Source organism: Nicotiana tomentosiformis, chromosome 2, assembly GCF_000390325.3.
Source record: "Nicotiana tomentosiformis chromosome 2, ASM39032v3, whole genome shotgun sequence".
Lineage (NCBI taxonomy): Eukaryota > Viridiplantae > Streptophyta > Magnoliopsida > Solanales > Solanaceae > Nicotiana > Nicotiana tomentosiformis.
This window is the reverse complement of record NC_090813.1, coordinates 53,822,189-53,850,068: the sequence shown is the minus strand read 5'-3', so window position 1 is coordinate 53,850,068 and position 27,880 is coordinate 53,822,189. Positions and strand designations below refer to the sequence as shown.

Below are 27,880 nucleotides of genomic sequence, written 5' to 3'. Positions count from 1 at the left end.
TTGTGTTCGTTTCAGCCATGAACACCGCCAAGTTTCATGAGTGCTTAAAGAATGGGCAGTTACTTTCATTCCCCTTGAAGCGGCTTTACACTTTACACTCACATAGGTGATTTCTAAGCGTGTAATCCTATAGACATACTATCTGGTCATATCCTGCCAGACTTAGCAAATCGTTAAAAAACTTTAAGCTTTACTGACTCATCAAAAAGCCTTAATGTTTTACCTTGATTTCTGAACATTGTCTTCATCACGTGAATGGGTTGAGTTATTTGACAATGTTGAACCGTCATTCATAACTTTGTTTGATCTCTTTGAACCTAGCTCTTGGGATCTCTAGTCTGCTAGGTAGAGTTACCGCCATGATGACTTGTTCTAGGCCATAACCCCATTCCCTTCGACTATCTTTCAACTGCCTTTCTAGATAGGCCTTTTGTAAGTGGATCCAACACGGTATCTCTGGACTTTACGTAGTCAATCATGATAACACCACTAGAGAGTTGTCTAACGGTATTGTATCTCCGTCGTATATGACAAAATTTTTCGTTATACATAACGTTCCCTGCCTATTGTCGCTTGACCATCACAATGTATACATATAGGTACTAAAGGTTTGGGCCAAAATGGAATATCTTCCAAGAAATTTCGAAACTTATTAATAAATAATTCATCATATTCTTTAATGTCCGATTTTTCCTTTCCGCAATTCCATAGGATTAAGGTGTGTAGGGGCAGTAGTTTGATGGATAAATTCATATTTCGAACATATTTATGCAAACGGGGATTCATATTCTCCACCTCTATCACTTCTAATCATTTTGGTCTTTTTATTCAATTGATTCTCCACTTCATTCTTGTATTGCTTAAATGCTTCAATTACTTCCTCCTTACTATTAAGCAAATAAATATAACAATATCGAGTACAATCGTCAATAAAAGTTATAAAATAATTTTTCCCACCTCGAGATGGTGTCGACTTCATATCACAAATGTCAGTATGAATTAAGTCTAAAGGATTTGAATTCCTTTTAACAAACTTATAAGGATGTTTTACAAACTTAGATTCAACACATATTTAATATTTTGATTTATTACACTCGAATCTAGGTAATACTTCTAAATTAATTAACTTCCGTAATATTTTGTAATTGACATGTCCTAAACGGATATGCCATAAATCATTTAACTCCAATAAATAAGAAGTTGAAATTTTATTTATACTGTCAACAACCATTACATTGAGTTTGAAAATACCCTCTGTGAGGTAGCCCTTTCCAACATACATTTCATTCTTGCTTACAACAACTTTGTCAGATACAAATACACATTTGAATCCATTCTTAACAAATAAAGAAGTAGAAACTAAATTCTTCCTAATAGTAGGAACATGAAGAATGATGTTGAGCGTTAACACCTTGCCGGAAATCATCTTCAAGAATATCTTCCCATAACCTTCAATCTTAGCTATTGTAGTATTTTCCATGGAAAGCTCTTCTTCGGGACCAGCAGTAGAGTAAGTCGCAAATGCTTCTTTGATAGCACAAACATGTTGAGTGGCTCCAGATTCAATCCACCACTCCTTCGGATTTCCAACTAGGTTGCATTCCAAAAGCATTACACACAGATAATCAATGTCATCATTCTCCACTATGTTGGCATGTCCCTTTTTCTTATCCTTTTTCGGGAGACGAGAATCAGGGGTTTTGTGACTAGCTTTTCCACAATTGTAGCAGTTGCCCTTGAATTTCTTTTTGTTCTGCTCCTTAGTCTGTCCAAAAGACCTCTTCCTCTTCTTACTTTTTGGAGCAGTCTCCTCAACAATATTAGCTCCCATAATCGTTGAATTTCCACGAGACTTTTTCTCGGCTGTTTTGTTGTCTTCCTCAATCTTGAGACGAAACACAAGATCTTCCAACTTCATTTCTTTGCGCTTGTGCTTAAGATAGTTTTTAAAATCTCTCCACGAATGAGGCAATTTATCAATCTTTGCAGCCACTCGAAATGCTTCATTCACAACCATACCTTCAACAATAAGGTCGTGAAAAAAAGTTGAAGCTCTTGAACTTGGATTCCAACGGCTTTGCTGTCTATCATTTTATAGTATAGAAACTTGGCAACCACAAATTTCTTCAAGCATGCATCTTCAGTCTTGTACTTCTCAAGTGCGTCCCATAATTCTTTAGAAGTATTCGTAGCACTGTAGACATTATACAAGTAAACAACAGAAGAGTTCTCAGAGTCAACAACAGAAGAGTTCAATTAATGGCAAAAAACTGAACAGTAAACAATACTGTAATTAACGATAAACAACCGAAACCGAAGCCGAAGCCGAGCGACGACGGCGCAAGACTTACTTTCTTTCCAACCCATTTAACATCAAGAGAAGTGCTTTCTCAATATAAGCTCATTCACTTTTCTTTCCACCACCAAGGAGGGACACTTGCTCTTTCCAAAGCAAAAGGGAGCTCACCTTCCCTCCACTTTCTTCCCTCCATTTCTCATTCACCAATCTTTAATCCCAACAGATCTAGCATGCCCTGTTAGTTCCTTCAACAGTCATTAAAGATATACTAATTGATTTACTGTAATAAATCATAGAACAATGTTAGGCTAACAATATTTAAAAAGAAAAACAATTACATGTCTTCTTCTTTACTCAACAAATGCAAAAGATCCATCAATATGTAAGGATAGACCCTCTCCATTATTAGAGGACATTTGTTATCAGAGTTGATTGTTGAAGGATTTTTGAGATCATCGGAGTTCCAATACTACATTAAGCCATCCCAATGACATTGACTAATCCACTTTAAGTCGAAGGATCTGTTGTTAATAGAGACTGTACTTTCCCGGTTTAAAAAGAAACTTGGACCTGATTATTGACTTTGCCACATCAAACCACAGCTTATACTGTAAACACCCAAACAAAGCTACAGGAACACCAGAACAAGCAGCAATGAGCTTTGGCCCCCAAGCCCTATGATTATTATAGATCAAGAAGAAGGTTGCTGCAAAAGCCACGAGCATGCTAACTATCGAGGCAAAGAGTGTCGAGAGTCCAAACAGTAACTTGGCAGGCAATGACACAAGAAAATCGTCTTCAGCATAGCGAGACATCAGAATGGACAAGAACATAATGATGGAAACAATTGAGCTGAATAGTGCCACTGCATCTGATATGACAAAAACTGTAAATCCCTTCAATTGTAGCATTATCGGCGTACCTTCATCGTCGTTATTACCGCCTGGCACAGTGAAGCCAGCAGCAAACACCATTGTGGCAATCAAAGTTGCAACAATCATACAAGAATTCACAGTGTCTTTCATCAACCTTTCACCTTCTTTGAGTAAAAGTTGGTGCTCCTCTGTGAAAAATTGCCTCGGAGTTTTCCCATCGTTGTTTCTCATCCTGTGGAGTGAAGGTGGTACAATCTTCTCCACTTCCTAACCATAACCAGTCAGATGATTACAACTTTGAGAATTTAAAAGCCATGAACTCTTCTTTATGTTAAGCAAAAGCTAAGAATCCCTTGTTGCATGAAATAGTTTTTTCAAAATGAAAGAAGAATGTGTTTAAACTGAAAAATAAAGTGGCGCTGAGACCAGAGACACAAATGATATTGTCGTTTCTGACAGCCAACTCTGCTTTGGACATCTCTCACCTTAAACCACAATAACTCTCTTTGCAGTGGAAGAGCTGCTCCAGAAACCCGGAGAAATGATGGAGGCACTCTTCTTCCTGCACTAAACAGTCATAATTTGAATGATGATAACCTAAAAAGAAGAAGATGGAATCCTTCCTTGGATTATGAAATAGGAATGAGTCATGCATATATTACACAAGAAAATGAAAAGTTGTGTGGAAAAGGTAAATAAAGGGTGAATATGGGAAATTAAGTTTAAATAAATAAGGAAGTGTTTCCCACTTTAGTGAGTTATCCAACCTGTTTTGCAGCGACGGATTGGCTGCCCCAACTTTCCAGCCAAATGTAGGATGCGATTGCTATTTATATCTTCTCATAGACCTTGTGGTTGTTGCCTTTCACAATGCGTGCATATACGAATTCAACGATTTCATTTCCAATAAGACCGGAACATCGTCAAAAATAGGTAAACAAGATGGCAACAGCAAAACCTAGTCATACCAAACTTTCTTATAATCTAACCCAGTCATAATCCAGATTTTCTGAATTTATCATAGTTGCAAGAAAATTTTCTTAAAAGAATGAATCCTCCTGAATTTACCAGTGAAAATGATGCAGGGGATGAAAATGCTCTCCACCAATCCATTGACAAAATTCTCTTTCTCAAAACATTTACAACAGGTAGGGATTCACTCTCCCATTCATTACATGCATAGAATGTGAATTTCTAGCACAACAGCATCATGATTTCAGCCCCAAGGATGAGATCACTGACCAATTTGGATACTCTGAGGATCTGCCTACATCTTTGTCCTTCTTGGGGCAATTGTTCGGCCCAATATGAGCAAGAGACGACATCATCACTTAGGACTTGCAAGTAGTATACAATTGTATCTCTACTGTCATTTACTCCCCATGTCATATGTGAATTAAAATTGTTTTCACTTAAAATGCTAATTAACCACTTTGGCAACAAGTTGCTTCCTATTCTAGCAAAGTACGTAGTTGATTCTTACGGGAAAGTAGTCTAGAATTCCGGCAGAAAACAATAAGAATTTAACTTAACGTCAGCAGATCTTACATGAAATGAACGGTATCCTGGAAACTGCAGTAATAAGCATTCCTCTTGCTCGTATAAATCCAGTTTTTAGCCTGAGCATACGAATGAATCTGTCCCATTTCCCTTCTAGATTTCTGCTACTGATTGCTAAAGACTTTTTTTAGCTAACGCATTAAAGACTGACCGATTTCCTTCTATTGTAGTGGCAAGAAATCTGTACTTGTCAAATATTTTTGTTGCAATATCTGCAAGCCATGAAAACCAAAGTAAAGGAAGTAACTTCAATATCAATACAGATCTTAATAGTTCTACTCGAACAGCTTTTTCAAAAGGCAAGCATAAGTACAGTGAAAAGTGATTAGCTGGCTGACTATATTATCTCTATCGTACCGTACATGTCATTCTGGATTGTTTCTTCAAGAAGCACAAAGAGATCTTTCTCGTGTAGATCCTCAAGACGTGTGACATCGAAAAGAAATGATACCATATGTCCATATCTTTGTTGCCGAGCACAGCTGCCTTAAGGATTGGTGTTCCAGATTTATTACAGATGTTAGGTAGGTTGGCATGCCTTTCCCACATTGCTCCAGCAACTTCCACAACCCCTGACGTAGCTGCAAGACAAAAGGCAGTACTTTCATCATCATTTCTCACTTCCAAGTCACCTACTTCCATCAGTTTCACTAGCTCTCGCACAAGTCGGGTGCTTATGTGAAGAATTGTTTCACCCCCTTTTGCTATCTTAACATGAGCCAAACTTGGATCCACTTCTAAAAAAGGTTTAACCATTCTCCAATCATCTTTCAAAGCAGCTTGGTAAAAAATTTGATTCAGATGACATAATCGCCCATCGCCTGAAAATAACAAAGCACGTTTAGTAATGCTGGAGCAACTTTGATACAGAGGCGGATGTACAACTATACCTATGATTCAATTGAACCCATAATTTCGATTTGGAACATATATTTATTTATGTATAAAACATCACTCGAATTGCAATAAATAGTAGATATGAACCCCTGACGTTTAAAGTATAATAGGTTCAATTATATGGATCCACCTCTACTTTGATATATATGTATACCGCATGACAAGTTAAATTAGTTCTCAATCGATACTCACTTTTAATCACAGAACTACTATCACTATCTGAAAAGCTATGTATGGGTCCACCTTATGTTACACTAATGTAATTATTTTGGTTGAATACGATAACATCTCCTGCCGACGCAATTCAAGAGACCTCCTACATCTTTACTCCTAAGAAATTTAAACAATCTTGTGCTAGTTTGATGTTTTGTCACAAAAAGATTCTCCTTTGTTATTCAGTAATTACTGACTAGAATACATTCTGAAACATCCACTTATCTATTTTACTGGTTGTAGCAATCCAACTTTCTCTTTTTTTTCTTTTCTTTTTATTTGTAAACTAGGGAGTCCGTAGCTGCTGTGCGTTTTGGGTAAACCCCGCTCTAGTGCAATAGTTTGCAAACTATCCTGGAAAGGTAAACCGCATTAGGCAAGCCCCGTATGACGAGCTCGACCGAGAAAGCATGCAGGGGTTTCAAGAACCTGTGACCTCCCATTTGGAGGATCTCCTGCTCAACCAACTTGGCCACCAGGGGCAAAGCTATATTGGCCCAAGGGTGGTCAACTGACCACCCTTCGCCGAAAAATTATACTACGTATAAGGTAAAATATTAGTTGTTATTGGTTAAAAATAGACTTTGAACACCCTTATTAAATTTCCTGGCTTCGCCACTATTGGCCAGCCTTGCGGGTTATAACAATGCAATTAGATAACCTTTTTAATTTAAATTGAAAAACAGTTAGCGGACAAGAGTGGGTTGCTCAAGTGGTGAGCACCCTCCACTTCCAACCAACAGGTTGTGAGTTCGAGTCACCCCAAGAGCAAGGGGAGCTCTTGGAGGGAGGGAATTAAAAAAAAAAGAAAAGTTAGCGCATCAAAATCAACTTGTAGTGCAGCATTTTTCTCCTTACTAGGATTTAAGTTATTATGTATATATACTGACGGAGCAAAGATATTTTTTGGACAAAAAAGCAAAGATTACTTTTAGCCCGTAGCCGAAATTACTTATATTCGATATAAATTATATATATATATATACACACAAAAAAAAAATATTGTGTCATTTTAGGACGACACTATCAGTGTAGGATCATCCCATACAAATTCTCTTCTTGTTGGGCTGGATAATCCGGCGCCCCCCTTCTCTCCCAATTTCATAATCGTTTGGATCATCGGCTCCTCGGATCCAACTCCCCTCCATTTTCTAATTTCTCCATTTCTCCAAGTTCCTACTTGGATGGGAGACACTTGTCATGGTTAAAAATCAATGGATATGATTTAACTGAATACAATAAAGCCCTAACTTTAGTTAAAGTATTTAATTACTTCTTTTATTCATCCCAAATAATATCTTTTGCCTCTCCTAGCGGTAGAACTTCCTATAATTCCTCTCTTCGCGCCAAAATACATCTGCTCTCACCGAAAATCATGGCACCAGAGAAAATCTTTCAGATTTTTGCCATGAAAATCCAATCCTTGAAGATCATTGTTAAGTTAAAATCAACAGAAAAATACAACAAGTAGAGAAACAGAGAACAAGGCAGCAAGTCGTGGGAACTTCCTTTTTCTTGAAATACTTGACCAATTCTCGCCAGGTTCTTCTTTATCCATTAATTCGATTCCTTAGAAGTTAAATACTTTTTTGTGCGTTTCTTGGCGTCGAGTAAAATGGAAGATTTTGTAGAATTGAAAAAAAAATTAACTCACAGAAAGAAAATTACTACAAGAAAAAGAGAAGATAATGTGTAGCTAATTAGCTATAATTGTGGGATTGCAAAAGATATTATTTGGGAATGAATAAAAGAGGAATTAAATACTTTAACTATGGTTAGAGCTTTATTTTATTCAATTAAATCTCATCCATTAATTTTTAACCATGAGCCCGAGTAGCAACTTTGAGAAATGAAGAGATTAGGAAATGGAGGGGAGTTGGATCCCGGCTCCTCGAGCTTGAAAATTACAAATTCCTCTCTATGTAAAACAGCAACATGGAAAATGGTCCGATCTCTATGGTGGACTTTCCATATGAGATCAGGGTGGTCGCGAATAAGCAAAACTAGAAACTCTACATTACCTGCTTTTGCAGTAGAATGCAGCAATTTTGTCTTGTCCACTATCCTCTGCACATCTCTGACACTGCTCAGAGCTCCTCAAGTAGTAGACCAGCTTGCTCCTTCAGTAAAGATCTTTCAGAAAATATCTGAACCAATTTGGATCCTAAATTTGAAGAAATAAAGCGTTGTCTTGATATAAAATAATGGGGAAAAAGAAATCACCAACACCTTGAGACCACCCTGTGCTGCGCTTCTGCGACGCGGAGGGGAGAATGCTTATGGAACAGTGTTGGGCTCCGGATCCTGCGGTCGGCCTTCTTTCACTGAAATTGCCAAACGCATACGTGCCATGTCTAAGTAACAGTCTAAGTAATGGCATGTGCAATTTTTCTGTTTTCCTGCCTCAATATTCTATATAATCAGCTTCTATATATATATATATACTATATTCGTTCTGTGAACTTATTTTTTTTTTTGTATGTTCCAAAAAGAATGATTCCTTTCTAAATTTGAAAACAATTTTGCTTAAACTTACAATTCTACCTTAATGAGAAGCTTTTATAATCACATAAATACTCTGGCCCCTTTTTGAATTGTTTAGAACCACAAATTACAAAAATATTCATTTTTTCTTAAACTCCGTGCCCAATCAAAAAAATTCACATAAATTGGAACGGAAGGAGCATATACTAGTGGGTTAGCCCGGGCTTTAACGTGAACAATGTTATATCTTAAATGAGTTACTTTCAAAAGGTGTTTACGAAGAAAATTAAAAGAAAATAAGAAACAACAAGTCAACAAAGGACAGGCTTGGAAGATAATGCAAAAATAAATCTTTTGGGAAAATTTACTGGAAAAAAAGGTGGAGCAACTTAACTAAGAGGTCAACATTGAAAAGTCATTCTTTAAGCCAGTGTTATTGTAAGTGATTGCTTAGAGCAATGAAGCGAGAGAGAACATGTTTGGTTATTCTCAGGTCCAGAAAAAGAATAACTTCAGATGGATGAACAGTTGAGCACAGAAGTTTAATTCTGGATTAATAAACTATTGATATCCACTTTAAAGTATAGATAACAGCAGGAGTGTAAAGGTGTTGAAAATGTGGATCTGTTTTTGCAAAAGTATCAGCAATTATTAATTTGGATAAAGGTACGTACCTCACAAGTGATCAACTTCTATGTGAATAGTACAGAAGACATTGAGTTAAGTACTCCGTCCCAATTTATGTGAACTTGTTTGACTAGGCACGGAATTTAGAAAAAAATGAATATTTTTGGAATTTGTGGTCCTAAACAATTTAAAAAGGGGCCCAGAGTATTTGTGTGGTTATAAAAGCTTCTCGTTAAGGGTAAAATTGTAAGTTTAAGCAAAATTGTTTCCAAATTTAGAAAGGGGTCATTCTTTTTGGAACGGACTAAAAAGGAAATAGGTTCACATAAACTGGAACGGACATATTAAAAATTTTACATTCTACATACAGTGTAACCTGGATACGGAATGGCTACATGAGTAAGAAGAGCCTAGTTGCACAAGCTTCTGATCCAATTTACCTGGTGTATAAAGCATGTGACATTTAGCATGTTTAGAATTCCACAGACAACAAAATGTTAAAAAAAAGTATACAGCAAAAATGGGTAGACAATCTAACAGGGGAAGAGAGGAACATACATTTGGCAAAAGATAATTCTTTCATAAAACAACGATGAATTCAGTGTTATTATTATTTCTCATTTTACCTTTTCTCTCTCTTTTAAATTGCATAATCATATGTACAAATATATTTTCCCCTTGTAAATTGCACATAACACTTCAGTAATATACTCTTAGTGCAATGTAACCATTATATTTGCTTTTCAAGGAATTTTTCAATACAGTTGGAAAATTTCTTCAATTTACTCATTAATAGAAGTAATTTTTTTATTGAATGTGGGTCTGTTATTCTATCACATAGATTTCACACTCGTAAACTAACTCTTGTGCAATCTTTGTTCTAAACTTAGTGAAATACATTAGTTTTAAGTAGAGAAGATAATACACAAATAGTATATGAATATTTGCCGATGAGTATTTTCGTGTCATTACTTTAGATAGCACCAGTAAAATTAGAGAGCAAAGAAGAAGAAGAAGAAAGAGATAGCTTGATTGGAGAGACCGCTTTGAAGTCCAGCTTGGCTGATTTTATTCCAGTACATGTCATTCAGTCAGTTGGGAGGTTCTTATTGGCACACTTCAGATAATTAGTTCGCTCTTTTCCGTTTTTGTAGTTATGTTCGTCGCAAGTAACCAAAATGGAAAACATTGACGCAACCTTAAATTGTTGCGGAAGTCAAATGTATATAGTGTGAATGAGTCACAACTACTATACCAAAAATTATGACAACCACTAAATAATAAACAAGACAATAAGACAACAATAAAAGAACACCAGAATTTACGAGGTTCGGCCAATTTTGCCTACTTCCTCGGACACACCTCGGACACAATCAATATTTTATTCCACTCCAAAATTACAAGTGAAATAATACTAAAGAGAGAAGATACAAATGCCTTAAGAAGATAAAAGGCAAATGAGAGGTGTATTTAAATCCTAAACATTAGGCCTCCTTTTATAGGGTGAAATTCCCATTCAAAATTGTCATCCACCGATGTGGGACTTTTGACAATTTCAACAAATCTCCACCTTGGCAAAATTCCACATCTTCAATTTTCTCTCAATAACAAATTTTGGTTGTGTCTTCATCTTCAATCTTTAGTGTTCAACAATGTTGATCAAATCCAAACAATGTTGAAACTTGACCGCAGTCACTACTTTTGTCAGCATATCAGCAGGGTTCTCCGTAGTATGAATTTTCTTCACCGTGATTCCACCTTCTTCTATGATTTCTCGTACGAAATGATACCGAACATCAATGTGCTTTGTCCTTGCATGATAAACTTGGTTCTTCGCTAATTGAATAGCACTTTGACTATCACAAAAAATTATAATATTTTTTTGTTCAATACCAAACTCCTTTAGCAACCCCTGAAGCCAAATTGCCTCCTTCACAGCCTCTGTAATAGCCATGTACTCTGCCTCTGTTGTAGACAAAGCAACTGTTGACTGCAAAGTAGACTTCCAACTAACTGGTGCCTTTGCAAAAGTAAACACATAACCAGTAGTTGACCTTCGTTTGTCCAGATCACCCGCAAAATCTGAGTCACAATATCCAACTACAGACCGATTGCCTTCCTGCTCAAAAACTAACCCAACATCTACAGTACTATGAATATACCGTAGAATCCATTTCACAGCTTGTCAATGCTCCTTTCCTGGATTATGCATATATCTGCTAATAACCCCAACGGCTTGTGAAATGTCAGGTCTCGTACAAACCATTGCATACATCAAGCTACCAACAGCATTTGCGTATGGTACCCTTGACATATACTCCTGTTCAGTTTCATCCTTTGGCGACATAGTAGTACTTAGCTTAAAATGGGGAGCAAGTGGCGTACTAATTGGCTTAGTCTTCTTATCTATGCCAAAACGCTGTAGTACTCTCTTCAAATATTCTTTCTGAGATAAACAGAGTTTCTTTGAATGTCTATCTCTTATTATCTCCATGCCAAGAATTTTCTTTGCCTCACCCATATCCTTCATCTCGAACTCCTCCTTCAGTTGAATCTTCAACTTATCAATTTCTTCCGAATTCTTGGAAGTTATCAACATATCATCAACATATAGGAGAAGATATACAAAGGAACCATCATTAAGTTTGCGCAAATACACACAATGATCGTATTTGCTTCTCTTGTACCCTTGCCGCAACATAAACTTGTCAAATCGCTTGTACCATTGTCTAGAAGATTGTTTCAATCCGTACAACGATTTTTCAAGTTTGCATACCATATTTTCTTTTCCAGCAACTTTGAATCCTTCTGGCTGAGTCATGTAGATTTCCTCCTCCAAGTTTCCATGTAAAAATGCAGTTTTTACATCCATCTGAACTAGTTCCAAATCCAACTGTGCTACCAAAGCCAACATAATTCTAATGGAGGAATGTTTTACAACTGGAGAAAATACTTCATTGTAATCAATTCCCTCCTTTTGAGCATATCCTTTGGCCACCAATCTTGCTTTGTAGCGAACATCTTCTTGGTTAGGAAATCCTTCTTTCTTTGCAAATACCCATTTGCACCCAATTGCTTTCTTTCCCTTCGGGAGATTGGCCAATTTCCATGTATGATTCTGATGAAGGGACTGCATTTCTTCATTCATGGCAATCCTCCACTTATCTTCTTCTGAACTTTGGATTGCGTCTTTATAAGTGGTAAGAACACCATCAGCTACAATTGAGGTTGCACAAGCAACTATCTCTATGAGACGAACATGTTTCGTTATTGTCCTTTTTGGCTTGCTGGTTGCTATTGATTCAAGTTGTTGTCGAGGTTCCTGAGTTGGAATCTCCCTTTCTACTGGCTCTTCTTCCAGAGGGTAATCTTCATGAGTTTCCTCCTCTGCTTCTTGTGTAGGAAAAATAAATTTTCCCTCAAACTCCACCTGCTTTGATGCACCACCAGTTTGTTTGACATCTTCAACTGTCACCTTATCTGTTATGGCAGATTCATCAAAGGTAACATCTCTGCTGAATATAATATTCCTTGTCTCTGGACACCATAAGCGGTATCCTTTGACTCCAGAAGTAATCCCCATAAATATAGCCTTCTTTGCTCTCGGATCCAATTTTGACTCTTTCACATGATAGTATGCAATTGAGCCAAACACGTGCAAAGAGTCATAATCTACAGCAGGTTTTCCATACCATTTTTCAAATGGTGTCTTGCCATCAATAGCAGCAGATGGTAGACGATTAATGAGGTGGCATGCATATGTAATTGCCTCAGCCCAAAATTCTTTGCCCAAGCCAGCATTGGACAACATACACCGTACCTTCTCCAGTAAAGTCCGGTTCATACGTTCTGCCACTCCATTCTGTTGTGGTGTATTTCTGACAGTGAAGTGTCGGACGATGCCATCATTTTCACAGACCTTATTGAAATGATCATTTTTGTATTCACCTCCATTGTCTGTGCGAATACACTTGATCCTCCTGCCTGTTTGATTCTCCACCATCGTTTTCCATTTGAGAAAAATTCCCAACACTTCATCTTTCCTCTTCATTGTATACACCCACACTCTTCGGGAAAAATCATCAACAAAGGTTACAAAATAGTGCTTCCCACCCAATGAAGGTGTTTTGGAAGCACCCCAAACATCAGAGTGTACATAATCCAAAATGCCTTTAGTATTATGGATCGCTGTACCAAATTTAACCCTTGTCTGTTTCCCTTTGACACAATGCTCGCAAAACTCCAAGTTGCAAGTCTTTACGCCTTTTAACAATCCTTGATTAGATAGAGCTTTCAAGGATTTCCCTCCAGCATGTCCCAAGCGCATGTGCCATAGCCTGGTTGATGTTGCCTCTTTGTCATCACTGGATGTCACTGTTGCTGTCCCAATAACTGTGCTACCACGATAGCAGTACATGTTATTGTTCTTCCGATTGGCCTTCATTACCACTAGTGCACCGGAGCATATTCTCATCACTCCATTTTCTGCAATGATTTTGAACCCTTTTGATTCTAGGGCTCCCACAGAGATGAGATTCTTCTTCAAACCCGGTACATATCGAACATCTGTTAATGTTCTGATCATTCCATCATGGCTCCTTAATCTTATTGAACCAATGCCATATGAGGTAAGAGGGCTGTTATCCGCTGTGTGGATGACTCCATATTCTCCTTCTTGAAAATTCACGAACCAGTCCTTGTTGGGACACATATGGTAGCTACAAGCCGAGTCCATCAACCATATGTCTGATGATGTTGATAACTCTGTTGTAACTAATGAGAAGTCTGAATCATCACAATCAGCTACATTTGAATCCATAATGGCCTTTCCATTGTTATGTCTGGCCTTATTCTTCAACTTCGGACAGTCTTTCTTCCAGTGCCCCTTTTCTCGACAAAAGGCACATTCATCTTTGCTGGGTCTAGATCTCGACTTGGATCTTCCCTTCTTAGTCCTCGTTTGATTTTGAGGACGACCCCTCACAATTAGTGCTTCTCCTTCTCCGCCCTTCTATTTTTCTCCCTTTCTTTGTTCATAGCTGTACAAAGCCGAACAAACTTCTCTGAGAGAAATTTCGTCATTTCCATGGAGTAGAGTAGTTTCAAGGTGCTCGTACTCATTAGGAAGTGACCCCAACAACATCAAGGCCAAGTCACCATCATCAAAAGTTGCATCCATATTTTGCAAATCTGTGACCAACTTATTGAAACTGGTGATATGTTCATTCATTGTGGTACCAGGAACATAGGTGAAGCGAAACAGTCTCTTCTTCATGTACAATTTATTTTGACTGTTTTTCTTCAAAAATTTATCCTCCAGTGCTTTCCATAATTTACTTGCAGAAGTTTCCTTTGTGTATGGATATTTCTGCTCTCTAGCAAGGTAGGATCGAATGGTACCGCAAGCAAGCGAAGATGCCAACGATGACGTATTATTGACACTTGATGTAGATTCTTCTTGTTTACTGTCTCCCATTTTGACACAAATATTATTTAGTAGCTGACGACACAAATCAAGATTATTTCCTTTCTGGTGTGGAAGATCAGACTAAGCTGCAACCACAGAGCATACTCAGACAGAACCTTGACTCAGTTACCAAGATAGATCTTTTCTGATGTGGAAGATCAGACTATGCTGCAACCACAGAGCATACTTAGACAGTACCTTGGCTCTGATACCAATTGTTGCGGAAGCCAAATGTATATAGTGTGAATGAGTCACAACTACTATACCAAAAATTATGACAACCACTAAATAATAAACAAGACAATAAGACAACAATAAAAGAACACCAGAATTTACGAGGTTCGGCCAATTTTGCCTACTTCCTCGGACACACCTCGGACACAATCAATATTTTATTCCACTCCAAAATTACAAGTGAAATAATACTAAAGAGAGAAGATACAAATGCCTTAAGAAGATAAAAGGCAAATGAGAGGTGTATTTAAATCCTAAACATTAGGCCTCCTTTTATAGGGTGAAATTCCCATTCAAAATTGTCATCCACCGATGTGGGACTTTTGACAATTTCAACATAAATAACTCAGTAGCTGATTAGTAAATATGTTGGGGTTATTTCAGACATGACAGTAATTTCTTTTGATTTTCAAAAGGCAAGCATGATCTGCATAGGTAAATGACCTAGTCTAACACAGGATTCCAAGTAACTTTAGGGAAACGTTGAAATAGTGAGGCATTAGCAGGTGGTAAAATAAGTGGATCGATCATATCTGATCAAATAAGATCTTATAAGCAGTAATATAAATCTATGATGGTGAACTTTCATTACTGACCTTGTTTCGGAGCTCGAGGTAAGTAGAAGTCCAGTCTTAACCTCATCGCCTATTTGACCAAAAAGAAACAAAAAATAGATGTGAATACTGGTAAGCGTATAAAAAATAAAACAAAATGTAGGGGAGTAAAAGGACAAAATAAAACAGAAAAATTATTGTATTTTGGGTTAGCATAAGACTTACAAGGACGCTCTTTGGATGATTTCATCATAAACAATATTATATGTAGAATGGTCATTACGGTTGGCTCGTGTGGACGGCCGGATCAGCACTTTGACGCAATTTGAACGTTTTGCTCTTGATAAGGCAACATAAAGTTAACCGTGTTAAAAAATAGATTCTCGCAAATATATTCCGACGAAATCCAGAGCCTGACCTTGTGCCCTATTTATAGTCATAGCGTAGCATAATCTTATTGGGAATTGTGTTCTTTTAAATTGAACTGGTAATTTTTCGTTTTGTGACGATAATAATGATATTCTTGGGATAAATACGTGCTTATTTTTAAAATTGTCTGTCGCGATCTTAGCACTGATAACATGTCTCTTAATATCGCAGTGCATAAACCTTCATACGGATTCAAATTGCGCACCAATATAATGGGGCAGTTCTCTTTCAAAGTTAATTTGCAAGGAGGTATACCAACAGGATTCAAAGTGTGTAATAGGTCTTCAAATTGACTTTGATCATTAGGCTCAACGGTTTCGTCAACACCAACAAATGTAGTAGCTTTTTCTGGAAATTTTGCTATAAGAATATCGTTGATTTCATTTACAAAATTATTCTTCGTCGTTAGAACAACGCGAGAATCTGCAAGAAAAGAATTAGAGGAGGATGTGTGTACATTTGAGAATGTCATAGCGAATAAATGGTTTAGAAATTCTTCTTCAGTTATAAAAGGAATAATCATAGAATCTGGAAGTTCAATTTTGTTATTAAAGTTTACCCTCTCTTGTCCATTTCCAATTCTCATCAAGTAATCACAAAATGCAGGACATGTTTTTGCCCTCATATTTTCAGATAGTTGCAATTTTTCAAGTTCGTCCCAAATGTAGAATATAGTAAACTTTCACTAATAAAATATTCTTTATTCCCGTTTCGAACAACTGGAAGAGTTTGTCTAAAGTCACCTCCAAAAACAACAACTTTTCCCCCAAATAGAATATTTGTATCCATAAGATCTTTTAAGAGCAAGTCAAAAACATCAAGCATTCTTTTTTTAGCCATAGATACTTCATCACATACAATTAATTTTGCATCATGAATCAGACTTGCAGTTGAGCTTTGTTTGCTAATGTTATAGCTGAAATTTTTATCAATGTCTATAGTTATTTTGAAACGCGAATGTGCAGTTCGCCCGCCTGGAAGAATTGAAGCAGCAACGCCAGAAGTAGCAGTTGCTAGAGCTATGTACCCTTTACTACGTACAGTCGCTAATAAAGCACGATATAAGAAAGTTTTTTCAGTTATTCCTGGACCATCAATAAAAAAAGCTCATGGTTTCTTGAAAAATACTCGGTCAATAATCACATTGTATGCTTTCAATTATTTTGTGTTCAGTTTTTTGTGTAACAGTTTATCCTCTTCACTAACCCTAATGGTTCTTTCAAAGAATACCTCCTTCGCTTCTTTTTCCAATATAGATGGTCGAACTGTTTTTGGGATAAGCTCATATTCATTTACATTATGACCCATAGAGTGTAAAATATCATTGATCTGATTTAAAACTTGATATTGGATATATTTTCTTTCAACATTAGGTAACACTCTGTAATCTTCTGACATTGACTCTTCAAATTGTTTCCACATTTCTTTTGGATTGATTGGATAACAATACACTAATAATGTAGCAAATAAACGCCTTTAACTATATGGCATTTGGTAACTTGCTGCCTCTGGCATGCAATCAATTAAACTGTTATCACAATGTGCCCTTTTTTTTTTTTCTGCGGATTCTCTAAAAGTATTATAACGTTCCCCATTTATAGTTCGAAGATCTGCATGTGATTTCGGTCTTCTCACATTTAGCAACAGTAGTCTGAGATAATATCGTTCTCCTTCAGTCGGGTGACATGTTACGATACGACCAACGGCGCAACGTTGTTGTCGCAATGTCCATGTTTTGTCTGTCGTTGACCATACAAAGTGTTCAGGAAATTCTTTGTATAATAAGTTAAGCTTTATGGCATCTTTGTTAGTTCTGTTCATCTGAAAAAAATTATGTAAACGTTGTTTTCTTAATCATTGGATTATTAATGATTTTGTTAATATCTGTATTGCCTTTAAAAGAAACAAGTCGTTGCCCTTTAATATACAACTGAAGATGATAAACGCTTGGATACATCTCACTAATAGAAAAACCAAATAAACGTCATGCAGCTTCAGATGGTGATACCCATCTAACAGATTGATACTCCTTTATTTCATCTATTTCTTTGTTTGTATCATTATCATGTACGTAAAATGCAATTTTGTCATGTCCTTCACAAATATATTTGTAAAGATATTTAACAACCTTTATGTCATAGCAAACCACAACGTTCATATGACAGTTGAATTTATCAAATAAAAAGGAATTGTATAGAACAACCCAAGAGTTATGCGTACTATCACAACTTCTCCTGTGTTTCGTCTTTTATAGATGCGGTAAGAATCACTTCCTTTTGATGTCTGTTATGCAATTTTTTTTGGATAATTAAACTTACAAAGACCATTTTTTTCATACATGAATTTGTTGGATTCAGATTACCACATGGATCGTGCATCATATGTTTGAGAACAATCGAACGTAATTTTTTATCCAAATTAGCATCTGGTAATTCAACACTAATAATTCCATCATAAGCCTCTGATGTCAATAACTTATATTCGTTAGCTAATATTATAAGGAAATGAGCATGTGGTAAACCTCGTTTTTGGAATTCAACAGTATACATATAAGCAGCAACTTTTCCAAAGATATTTCTCTTGCTTATATCTGTTTTCAGTTCTTCAACTTTAGCTCTGAATACTCGACTAATTAAATCAGGTCTATTTTGCGCCTTCCACAAATGTTATTTCCGGCCAAGTTGGATTACAAGTCATAGTTATAAACAAATCTGGTTTACCGAAAAGTTGTACTAATGCAATAACATCCATATATCGTTGTCGCATATCTCTAGGTCCACCTATAAAAGAAGCTGAAAGGAATTTTTGCTTATTAACGTTAGAAGAATCTCGTTCTCCAAGTCTTAAAATATCAAGAAGTCCTTGCAGTATATCCATTCTAAATAAATCTTGATTGAACGAAGCAAAATCCAATCTTTGGGTTTCAATTTTTATATATTCGTCAACTGAATATTGCTGAAATAGCCTACCAGTGTGTAGCAACTCATCTTTGTCATCATTTCTCATTTGAAGTTTATAACAGTAATATTCACGAGCAGAAACTGCATCTATTTTTTTTTTTCCTTTTTCTAAAGCTCGAGCTTCAATTTGAAGATATGAATCAAGAGAGCAAAGATTTTGTATGCTCGACAACTGTTGACATTCATGAGTATAACTTCCATGAATATTTTTGTGTTTAGGAATTTTCTTAATACCACAATGCCAGCCATTCTATCCATATGGAAACAACAAAGGGTACTGCAAGGCGTCATAACATCCGTAATAATAGTTCACTATTTGTGTGCTATTGCTCTGAGTATAAATTTGAATATGTGGTGCATGATTTATACTACTGTCATTGTCCTCAACCCATATTGCAGCAATTTCTGATGAAGTTGGCAAATTATATATTCGCTGATCTAAACCAGGATCACATTTCAGTCCAATATGGAAGTTCAGTAGCTCAGGAATATCTATCAAAGATCAAATAAAAAAGGAGTATGGGTTAACTCTCAACATATCCATCAGTTCCCTCACTATAGATTCATTAACTTTGTTAGAGCATGCCATTCTATTTGCTAACTCATTGTTGTTATCATAAAAGTACAACTGTAGATTTCGGTTTTTTCCCTCGGGGATACAAATCATCTATTAGGTCATACATTCATCCTTGAACTGTAAAAGTATAGATACCATGATTCCTTCGTGCTAAGTCTGTATCATAGTTTACACTAAGTGATGTAAATGCAAATGGATTATTATATGTTCTGATGTATGTCCGAAAGTGTTGGGATTTTTCACTATTCTCGAAATATAGATCATGTAGCTTAGTGGGCATTCAATGTGAAATTATCTTAACTGTACCAGTGCCACAACAAAATCCAGGAGATTCATATTCAAATCTTTTCGCAAAGCAAAACTTACAATTTGGAACCTTTTTTAACGGCACATAGTCTGAGCGTAATTCAATATTCATAGTAGTTCTGTTATTTCAACTGCGACCTGCATGTTCTAGAGGTTGTAAGGAGTGAAATAGTCGAGCACAAAATGATATTACTTAAAGATGACACAAATACAAACCTTTAGTTATCACTATCTCAGCTGTATCATTTTGTTCATTAGGTACAAACGACGTTGAACCTACCAGATAAGTAGTTTTTTAGTCAACATTAATATGTCTTGTATATTAGTGTAAAATTATGGTAACTTTAGGCAATTTACTTTTCTCATAAGTGCAAAGAGGATTTTCCTTGTCAAAAGCAGTAAATGATGGAAGCATCATAACCTTACTCTCTGCATAGTAGGCGTAAGCGCAACAGATATTAAATTTATGCTAGATATTCATGCACACAAAAAAATAATATTTGTGCTAGACAATGAAACAGTTGCGTACTGTATAGATTGCGATATAGAATTAGTATACTAACCTGTTTTGGAAGTATAGCAGGAGTCCTTTGTATTAGGAGTACACTGTAAATGTCCTATAACGATAGTGCACTCTTTTCATTCGCCATCTTAAGTTTATACTGTTCGCGTCGTCTAACATTCCTATCAGCACATTTCTTTTCAGAGTAGTGACGCTTGTTTGTTTGTTCAGAGTCCATCAATATTAAAATTCGTTGCTTCCTAATATCAATTGGTATAAGAGTCCTATAATTTTTAAACGTTATAAAATTCATAGCCAGTAAACAAACAATAGTGCAACCATAGACTTGTAGCAAGAAATTCATTAAAAAACACTGGTTGAAAGTCAATATTGATTTAATTTCAGAAACTCAGATCATCTGATCCGGTAGAAATTTACCAAAGAAAAAAGCAAATTAAGAACTGCACAAATAGTGTCGATCCACGTAATATATACATAGTTAAATGATCAATTTTAGCAGCTTATTAGATTCTCAAACATATTTTATGCTATATACAGCTCGTGGTAAGATAAAGCTTTTCTTCAAGTGAATACAATTGAATGGTCACATTTGAAGTATTTAGCGACGGCATAACCGAATGAACCAGTAAACACAACTTATCTTTCACTTTGCGCAAAGTAAAGTGCAAGTATTTTCATATCAAAAGCACACTAAAAAATTAAGAAACCAAAAATTTTAACCACACAACAGTAGCCATATCAAACAGCAAATGTACAATCATCTCGACAGTCGGCGGAAGGAAAAAACACATGGCTAAGAAGGAACTACCTATGGCAGATTAAAGAATAAAAGAACATGTTTTGTTCTTTCTCTGGTATATTAAATATTCATGATTAAGCATTCTTCACCCATCTGCATTATCCAAAGAAACAAATTGACCAAAGAGAAAGAATAAATCCACTGGTTTCACAGTAACCAAAAACAAAACCACCACTCAAACCAACTAAAATTCAATATTTAATTTCCTTATATTATTATACATATAGTTTATAGAATAAATGTTATTACAATTATTTAATATAGCTATTGTTTTCTTGCATTTTAGCCTGTTTCATTCTACGAAAGACAAATTCATCAAAACTATGAAATTGTTATAAAAATACGATATCCCAAATCGACAATACAAAGGTTATCATAGAGATTTATTATTGTCTTATGTCGCTCAATTTGTTACTATAAACTTTTAGTTTGTTTTCTGACTCACTATTACTAATCTGTTTTCCTACATATTCCCTTCTCTTAGATGGTCTAATAATCAATATTCTCAGAACAATTCAATTGTGTTTTTCTCCTAAAACATGACCTCACTTTAGTCAAAGTCTTTTTAGGACTTTCATCTTAGACAATGCAGTCTATTCTTAGCTGCAAACCAATGCTATCAAAGGCGAAAAACGCAAAAAAACGCTAAGATCCGTTGGGGCTTTAAGCGCAAAGCGCAGATAAATGTGCGCTTAAATGAAAAAAGGCGCAGCGGGAGAAAAATTAAAAATATGCATGTAGTCCAAGACTAATCATTATAAGCATGAATGATAAATATATGGAAAAAAAAATTGAAAAAATATTCACGATAAAGTGAAATATCAATTGTTTAAGGTCGCCTTTTCAGGATTACACTAATGCAAGGAAAAGTATGCCTTAGAGCTTTGATGCGACACTAAAGCGTCCACAAAGCGAGGCGAAGCGCTAAACCTTTTTTGAGCCTTGCTTCAGGGCTTAAGCGCGCCTTTGACAACACTGTTGCAAACTAATTCTTCATTGCATTGACTGTTTTCTATTTGTAGTTTTCCTTTTACTGGTAAATCAACATAGTAATACTTTCTACCTTTTATATTAGTATTACAACTCCAATCTCAATACTGCACTCGGTTTTTCAAACTTTTCTCAGTACATAAACTTCACCCCATACATAAAATTCACCGCCCAAGATTCAATTTTGACACGTACGCCCCATACTAAAACCCTATTGTAAGCAGAGTAGTTGAAACTTTTTTTTATTGATAAGATAAGATTTTATTAAACATAAAACAATGTCAGGCTGATATTATGAAATTACGAGCAGAGTAGCTAAGACTTTGTTACGTCAGCAGACAGAACTTCAGTAATATGAGCACGTCCGAGCTTCTAAAAACTATCTCTGTAGCATAAAAATCAGAAGCAATGAAATTTACCAAATTTATGAACCGGCAAAAGAAATAATTCACAACTACCAAAATGGCCTTCATAAAATAGCCAAAATTCCCAGCACCTATTACCCCAAAATGGGTTAAGGAAACTCAAGTCGGAATGAAGAAGCGAAAACCAATTTCAGAATCCAATTTTAACCACCACTTTGATCTTTCCTATGAAGAAATTGTCTTTTCAATTCTGTTTTTTTTTAATTGACTCAATTGACGAAAAATCGTTCTTTCTAGTTGACTGCTTCTTCAATAAACATTAAATACAAAGATTATTTTGGGATTATTCAGATTTGTTATTGTAAAGGAAAAAATCACAAGAATAGAAATGGGAACCACATTACCTTTTGATTCTATTAAGCACATCAGTAGGAAGTCCAATAATTGGTCAATTGTTTATGAAGAAAATGAAGTATTTGAACAACTTTTACATCAAGCCTTAATTTCAAACCAATCCAAAATGTTGTGTCAAACAAAAAAAGATCAACATCAGTAATAGCGTTAACCCATCAAATTTTAAAGCAAAACCCAATTGAATTTCAGCTGATTTAAAAAAAAAACATAGCGATTGCAAAATCGATTAACGAGCGAGGAGACTTCCAAATAATTACATAATCACACAGTTCTTCTAATTTACCAATTGGATACTAAAGCCATTCAAACAAAGAGAAGAGGTAAACGTATAGCAACACAACTAAAATGCACATTTTTACCCAAAATCATAATAAGGGAATAAAAGAAATTAGGGCTTTTAGCATAAGGATGAATTTTGGAGTGTAAGGGTAGAAATCAAGAGGAACAAAGTCAGAGAGAAAGAAGAGTACCTAGCAGTAGCGAAAAAGAACCAAATTCGCCGCCTAAGAAGAGTGTCACTGCATCTAAACATTTGTTGCAGCTTCCCGTAGTTATCCTACTGAGCATGGGAAAAGAGCGGTGGGATATTTCAGTGTGTTTTAACAGGATATTTCAGGGGCAAATGTTCTGCCCCACCGTACTTTTTGATTTTTCAGATTTTCCTTTCTTTCATTCTTGGCCACCCCCACCTTGGCCTTCTTTAAGGAACTAGGTTACTCGTTTGCACCAGTCTTTCGTTTCACCGATTTTATTATACTTTTAGCTTTCTCTGCAGGTTTCTCAGACACTTTCTCATACACGTTCTTACCAGACCCCTCAACCACTTTTTCTCCAGACTCACCCACCTGCTAACCTCTATCGCTCTCTCGGATGACTCTTTCCCAGACTTTGGAACACTAGATTTCTTAGAAGACTTATGAATTAAAGGACTGGGTTCCTCCTCCATTTCGTCATCGCTATTAATAACAAGTGTTGTAGGCACTACCTTTTCATGAACTAGCTCTCCGCCCTTCATCAACCTTCTTCTCTTCTTTTCTTTCTTACTATTTTTCAGAGTAGACTCAAGAGCTTCCTTCCTTTGCAGCCTAGTAGTAGGTCTTTTAGGAGTGGGTATTTTGGGAGTTGCCCTGCTACTCCTAGCACAAATAAAGATTGCAATAGCCACATTAACATAGTCTTCTTCACTACCTTCATCCTCTTCTTCACACACAGATCTCATCTCGTGAGAAACAATGGCCAATGGCTCAGCATAGAAATGAGGAGAGGGAGCGGGATCAGTACTAACCTGATCTTTTTTTAAGAACATGGGGTTTCATCCCAAGTAGGAGCAGAGGGCTCCTCTTGGGCGGAGGGATCAGGTCCCTCGAGTGGTTCCCCAGTAGTACTTTTAAGTGCCAAATTTTTGACAGACACCAGTTCCCTACCCTCTTCCAGTAGACTGTTACCTTCCCCTGTGACCCATTGTGTTCAGACATGCCTTCATAATCCCCAACCAAACATCCCTCAACAACTATTGACAACATATTCTCTATGGCCTCTTGTTCTTTTAACCCCAAAGTAAACTCAGAAGGCACAAAAGGAATATTACCTGTAGGATCTGCAGTATTCAAATCGAGACTTGGGGTAGGCATTTCTGATTCATCACCAGTACCAACCACACATTGCTGTGCCTCCGAAATTTCTTCCAAACGCAGACTTGAAACTTCCTGATTTTCTTCTTCCTCTACTGTTCCTTGTTCAGCCATTTTTTTCGGCGAGGTAGAAGGAGAGGTCGTAGCCACAAAACTCTTGGGATACGAAGTTTTACGACTCCGATGAGAACCAAAACTTGATTGGGTTGGAGAAGAGGGAATGGGTGGTTGGGAATCTTGCTTAGGGTTTGGACTGGGTGATGTAGGGTGCGTAGACTCTGTCACCGGTGCTTCAAGAGATGAAGACACGGTGGGGACGATGATGGGGACATTTGTGACTTCAAGATCCTCAGACATTATGGAGTGTAGTGAGAGTTTATGAAAGAAGAGAGTGTTCGGTTATTTGATAGAAAAGAGAATTTTTGTCTTTTGATGTGAACAGTTGTGAGAGTGACAGAGCTTTGGATTTTTAAAGGAGGTGAGGGACCGGTTGGGAAAGGGTATTAAATTTTCTGGGTAGACGGGTCATTTCAGAACGGATATGTCTCTTGGGTTTCCAAAGGAAAAAGAGCAAGCTGACTTTAATGATGTGGCACCTTTTTAGTCGTTAAAAAATTGTGCATGAGAGTACAAACAATCACTAACCCGTGTCACGGGAACCAGGTTCCCTAATAGATGTTGTAAATGTGAGCCTCATCCTTTTGCAAAACTGCCATACATTAGCTCCTTGTTTGCTCTATAATTTCCATGTATGTCTACCTGTAATGATATAGAAATGAGTTAGACCTTTCCGGAAAATACTTTTTAGCAGTTTTACCTGTATATTTCTTTCATAGACAATCATCAGGGACCAGTCTTACCTCTTCTCAGTGATTTGGTGAAGATGTCTACAATTTGATCTTCTGTGCTGCAAAATTTCATGCAAATGAGCCATTTTTCAACGTTGTCTCTGAGGAAGTGGTGTCGCACATCAATGCACTTTGTTCTCTTATGTTGAACCGAATTCTTGGCCATGTTGAGAGCACTGGTGTTGTCACATAGTAACGACACACAGTCAGATAACACACCAAAGTCTTCCAGCTGATGCTTGATCCATAGCAATTGAGCACAACAAGAGGCAGCCGCCACATATTCAGCTTCAACAGTTGAAAGAGCCACTGAGTTTTGTTTTCTTGTACCCCATGAGATCAAACATGATCCCAGAAAATATGCCACGCCAGAAGTGCTTTTACTATCCACCAAATACCCAGCATAATCAGCATCATCTTACCCGATTAAATCAAAGTTGTCTCCTGAGGGATAGTAGAGAACCAGGTCCTGCGTTCCTTTGAGATACCTTAGGATTCTTTTGGCAACCTTCAGATGAGATTCCTTTGGATTAGATTGAAATCTGGAACACAATCCTACACTAAAAACCATATTTAGTCTGCTTGCTGTGAGATACAAGAGTGATCCAATGATACCTTTGTACATGGTCTCGTTCACAGGGGAACCAGGTTCATCCATATCCAGATGAGTGGCAGTAGCAATATGAGTATCAATGATTTTTGAGCTTTCCATTTCAAACCTCTTCAGAAGCTCTTTGATGTACTTCTACTGACTTATCATTGTGCCCTTAGGAGTTTGCTCGACTTGCAAACCCAAGAAAAAATTCAATTCTCCTATCATGCTCATTTCAAACTCGCTTCCCATTAGCGTTGCAAACTCTTCACACAGAGAATCATTTGTTTGACCAAAGGTGATGTCGTCAACATAAACTTGCACAATGAGCAGGTTCTCCCTGTTTCTTCAGAAATAAGGTGTTGTCAATTTTTCCTCTTGTAAAGCCATTTTCTAGAAGAAATTTGGACAACCTTTCATACCATGTACGAGGAGCTTGCTTCAGCCCGTATAAGGCCTTGTCGAGTTTAAAAACATGCTCAGGATGCTCATGACATTCGAATCCAGGTGGTTGCTTGACAAAGACTTCTTCTTTTAGAAAGCCATTCAGAAATGTACTTTTGGCATCTATTTGGAACAATTTGAATTCCATATGAGATGCAAAGGCAATAAGAATTCTGATGGCCTCCATTCGAGAAACTGGGGTAAAGGTTACTCTCAGAAAAAGCTTATATCTTTGGCAAATATTTTAATTGATGCTTGTCATAGTCTTATAAATGATAAAACTATATTAACTATGGAATTAGGAGAAGTAGAACACGAGAGAGATGATCTAGTGGTTGTTGTGGTCGATTTAAAAAAGGACCAATGATTGTTTAAAAAAAGATAAAGAAGCTCTAACTGAAAAGGTTGCTAGCTTAGAGCATGAGAGAGATGACTTATTAGTAGTAATGGTGAACCTAAAGGAAATAATTGAGGAACTAAAAAGGGAAGGTAGGCATGAGATCACCCAAAAGGGAAAGTAAGTTGCAAGTGAGGCACACCTTAGGATTGAAAATGAGCTAAAATTAGTGAAATCTAGTATGTGTGCCGAACTTGAGAGAAACAGACAACTTCAGAAAGATCTAGGCAGAGTTAAGAATGATCTAGAAAAATCACTCAAGTGGACCTTGTCCTCTGATGCTATCACTGCCATGTATAAGAACAATAGGGGAAACAAACATGGAATCAGGTTCCAAAGGGAAAAGACTCCTTACAACCCTTATAGCAAGTACGTTACTGTCCCTGATAACTGCTTTGCACTCACTGTGGTAACACTGGGCATTTTAAAGAAACATGTAAAGCTAGATTTCAGTCCCAACAGAAAAATAAAGTTTTTGTTGAAAAGGTAACCACTGCGAAAGAACCTGGTCCTTCCATTAAAAATGTATATTGCCTTCCCGGATAAGAAGAAGTCTAATTTGCCATTTTCCTCATTACAAGGGACCCAAACTTGTTTGGGTTCCTAAGTTTAACCCTTGATTCTCTTGTGCAAGGAGAAGTGAAAGGAAGCAGCCAAAAATGGTACATGGATAGTGACTGTTCTAAGCACATGACTGGAAACATCAATGATTTCCTTTCACTCAAAGCCCTACAAGAAGGGAGTGTATCCTTAGGCAATGGAAAAGGGGATATATTCTAGGAGTAGCAAGAATCAGGAAGTCATTCACTCACTCAATTGAAAATGTGTACTATGTGAATGGCTTGAAATATAGCCTATTGAGTGTTTTCCAAATTTGCGACAAAGGAAACAAGGTCGAGTTTGTGTCAAAAGTTTGCACAATCACAAATCTTTTGACTGGAGAAGTGGTCCTGATGGCAAAAAGATACAAGAACATTTATGTTGACGATTTTGAGTCCCTGCAAAATGGGAATCTCACTTATCTATGTGTTGTTGATGATGACGCTGAACTATGGCATAGAAGATTAGGTCATGCAAGCTTCACGTTGCTAAACAAACTGGTCATGAAGGACCTGGTTCGTGGCCTGCAGATGTCAAGTTTCAAAGACCACAAGGTGTGTGATGCATGTGTAAAAGGAAAGCAAGTCAGGTCTTCTTTCAAGCCCAAAAAGGATGTTAGCACCTCAAATCCACTTGGTCTCCTCCATATGGATCAGTGTGGACCTATGAGGGCGCCAAGCAGAGGAGGAAAGAAGTACATTTTTGTTATAGTGGATGACTATTCTAGATTTACCTGGACCTTGTTCCTCAAAACCAAGGATGAAATTTTTCTAGTGTTTGTTGCCTTCTCAACGT

General features: G+C 36.8%; 3 protein-coding genes across 6 annotated transcripts; all 3 read right to left on the bottom strand.

Annotated features, from left to right (window-relative positions):
- Nucleotides 1–1,191: 1,191 nt before the first annotated feature.
- LOC104106550 (ankyrin repeat-containing protein NPR4-like) lies at nt 1,192–23,693 on the bottom strand. Of its 4 annotated transcripts, none has more exons than XR_011413883.1 (11): nt 23,044–23,693; nt 15,436–20,268; nt 15,253–15,301; nt 9,324–9,395; nt 7,866–8,168; nt 5,092–5,555; nt 4,723–4,946; nt 3,660–3,741; nt 2,638–3,441; nt 2,352–2,534; nt 1,192–2,194 (listed from the first exon to the last, which is right to left on the bottom strand). XR_011413883.1 is itself a non-coding variant. In XM_070195346.1 (9 exons), exons 7-9 carry the CDS (start codon nt 4,818–4,820, stop codon nt 2,827–2,829), a joined length of 795 nt encoding a protein of 264 aa, XP_070051447.1. In that variant the 5' UTR covers nt 4,821–4,946; nt 5,092–5,555; nt 7,866–8,168; nt 9,324–9,395; nt 15,253–15,301; nt 15,436–20,268; nt 23,044–23,693; the 3' UTR covers nt 2,557–2,826. The 4 variants fall into 4 exon arrangements, 1 of the variants encoding a protein (XP_070051447.1); XR_011413884.1 differs by having other exon boundaries at nt 5,097–5,555; XR_011413885.1 differs by having other exon boundaries at nt 3,222–3,441; nt 23,044–23,687.
- On the bottom strand, nt 4,849–5,490 carry LOC138904821 (uncharacterized). The gene is made up of 2 exons (XM_070193321.1): nt 5,097–5,490; nt 4,849–4,946 (listed from the first exon to the last, which is right to left on the bottom strand). The coding sequence occupies exons 1-2, from the start codon at nt 5,488–5,490 to the stop codon at nt 4,849–4,851; spliced, it is 492 nt and encodes a 163-aa protein (XP_070049422.1).
- On the bottom strand, nt 15,101–16,264 carry LOC138904820 (uncharacterized). Its single transcript, XM_070193320.1, has 2 exons — nt 15,820–16,264; nt 15,101–15,189 (listed from the first exon to the last, which is right to left on the bottom strand). The coding sequence occupies exons 1-2, from the start codon at nt 16,262–16,264 to the stop codon at nt 15,101–15,103; spliced, it is 534 nt and encodes a 177-aa protein (XP_070049421.1).
- Nucleotides 23,694–27,880: the final 4,187 nt, after the last annotated feature.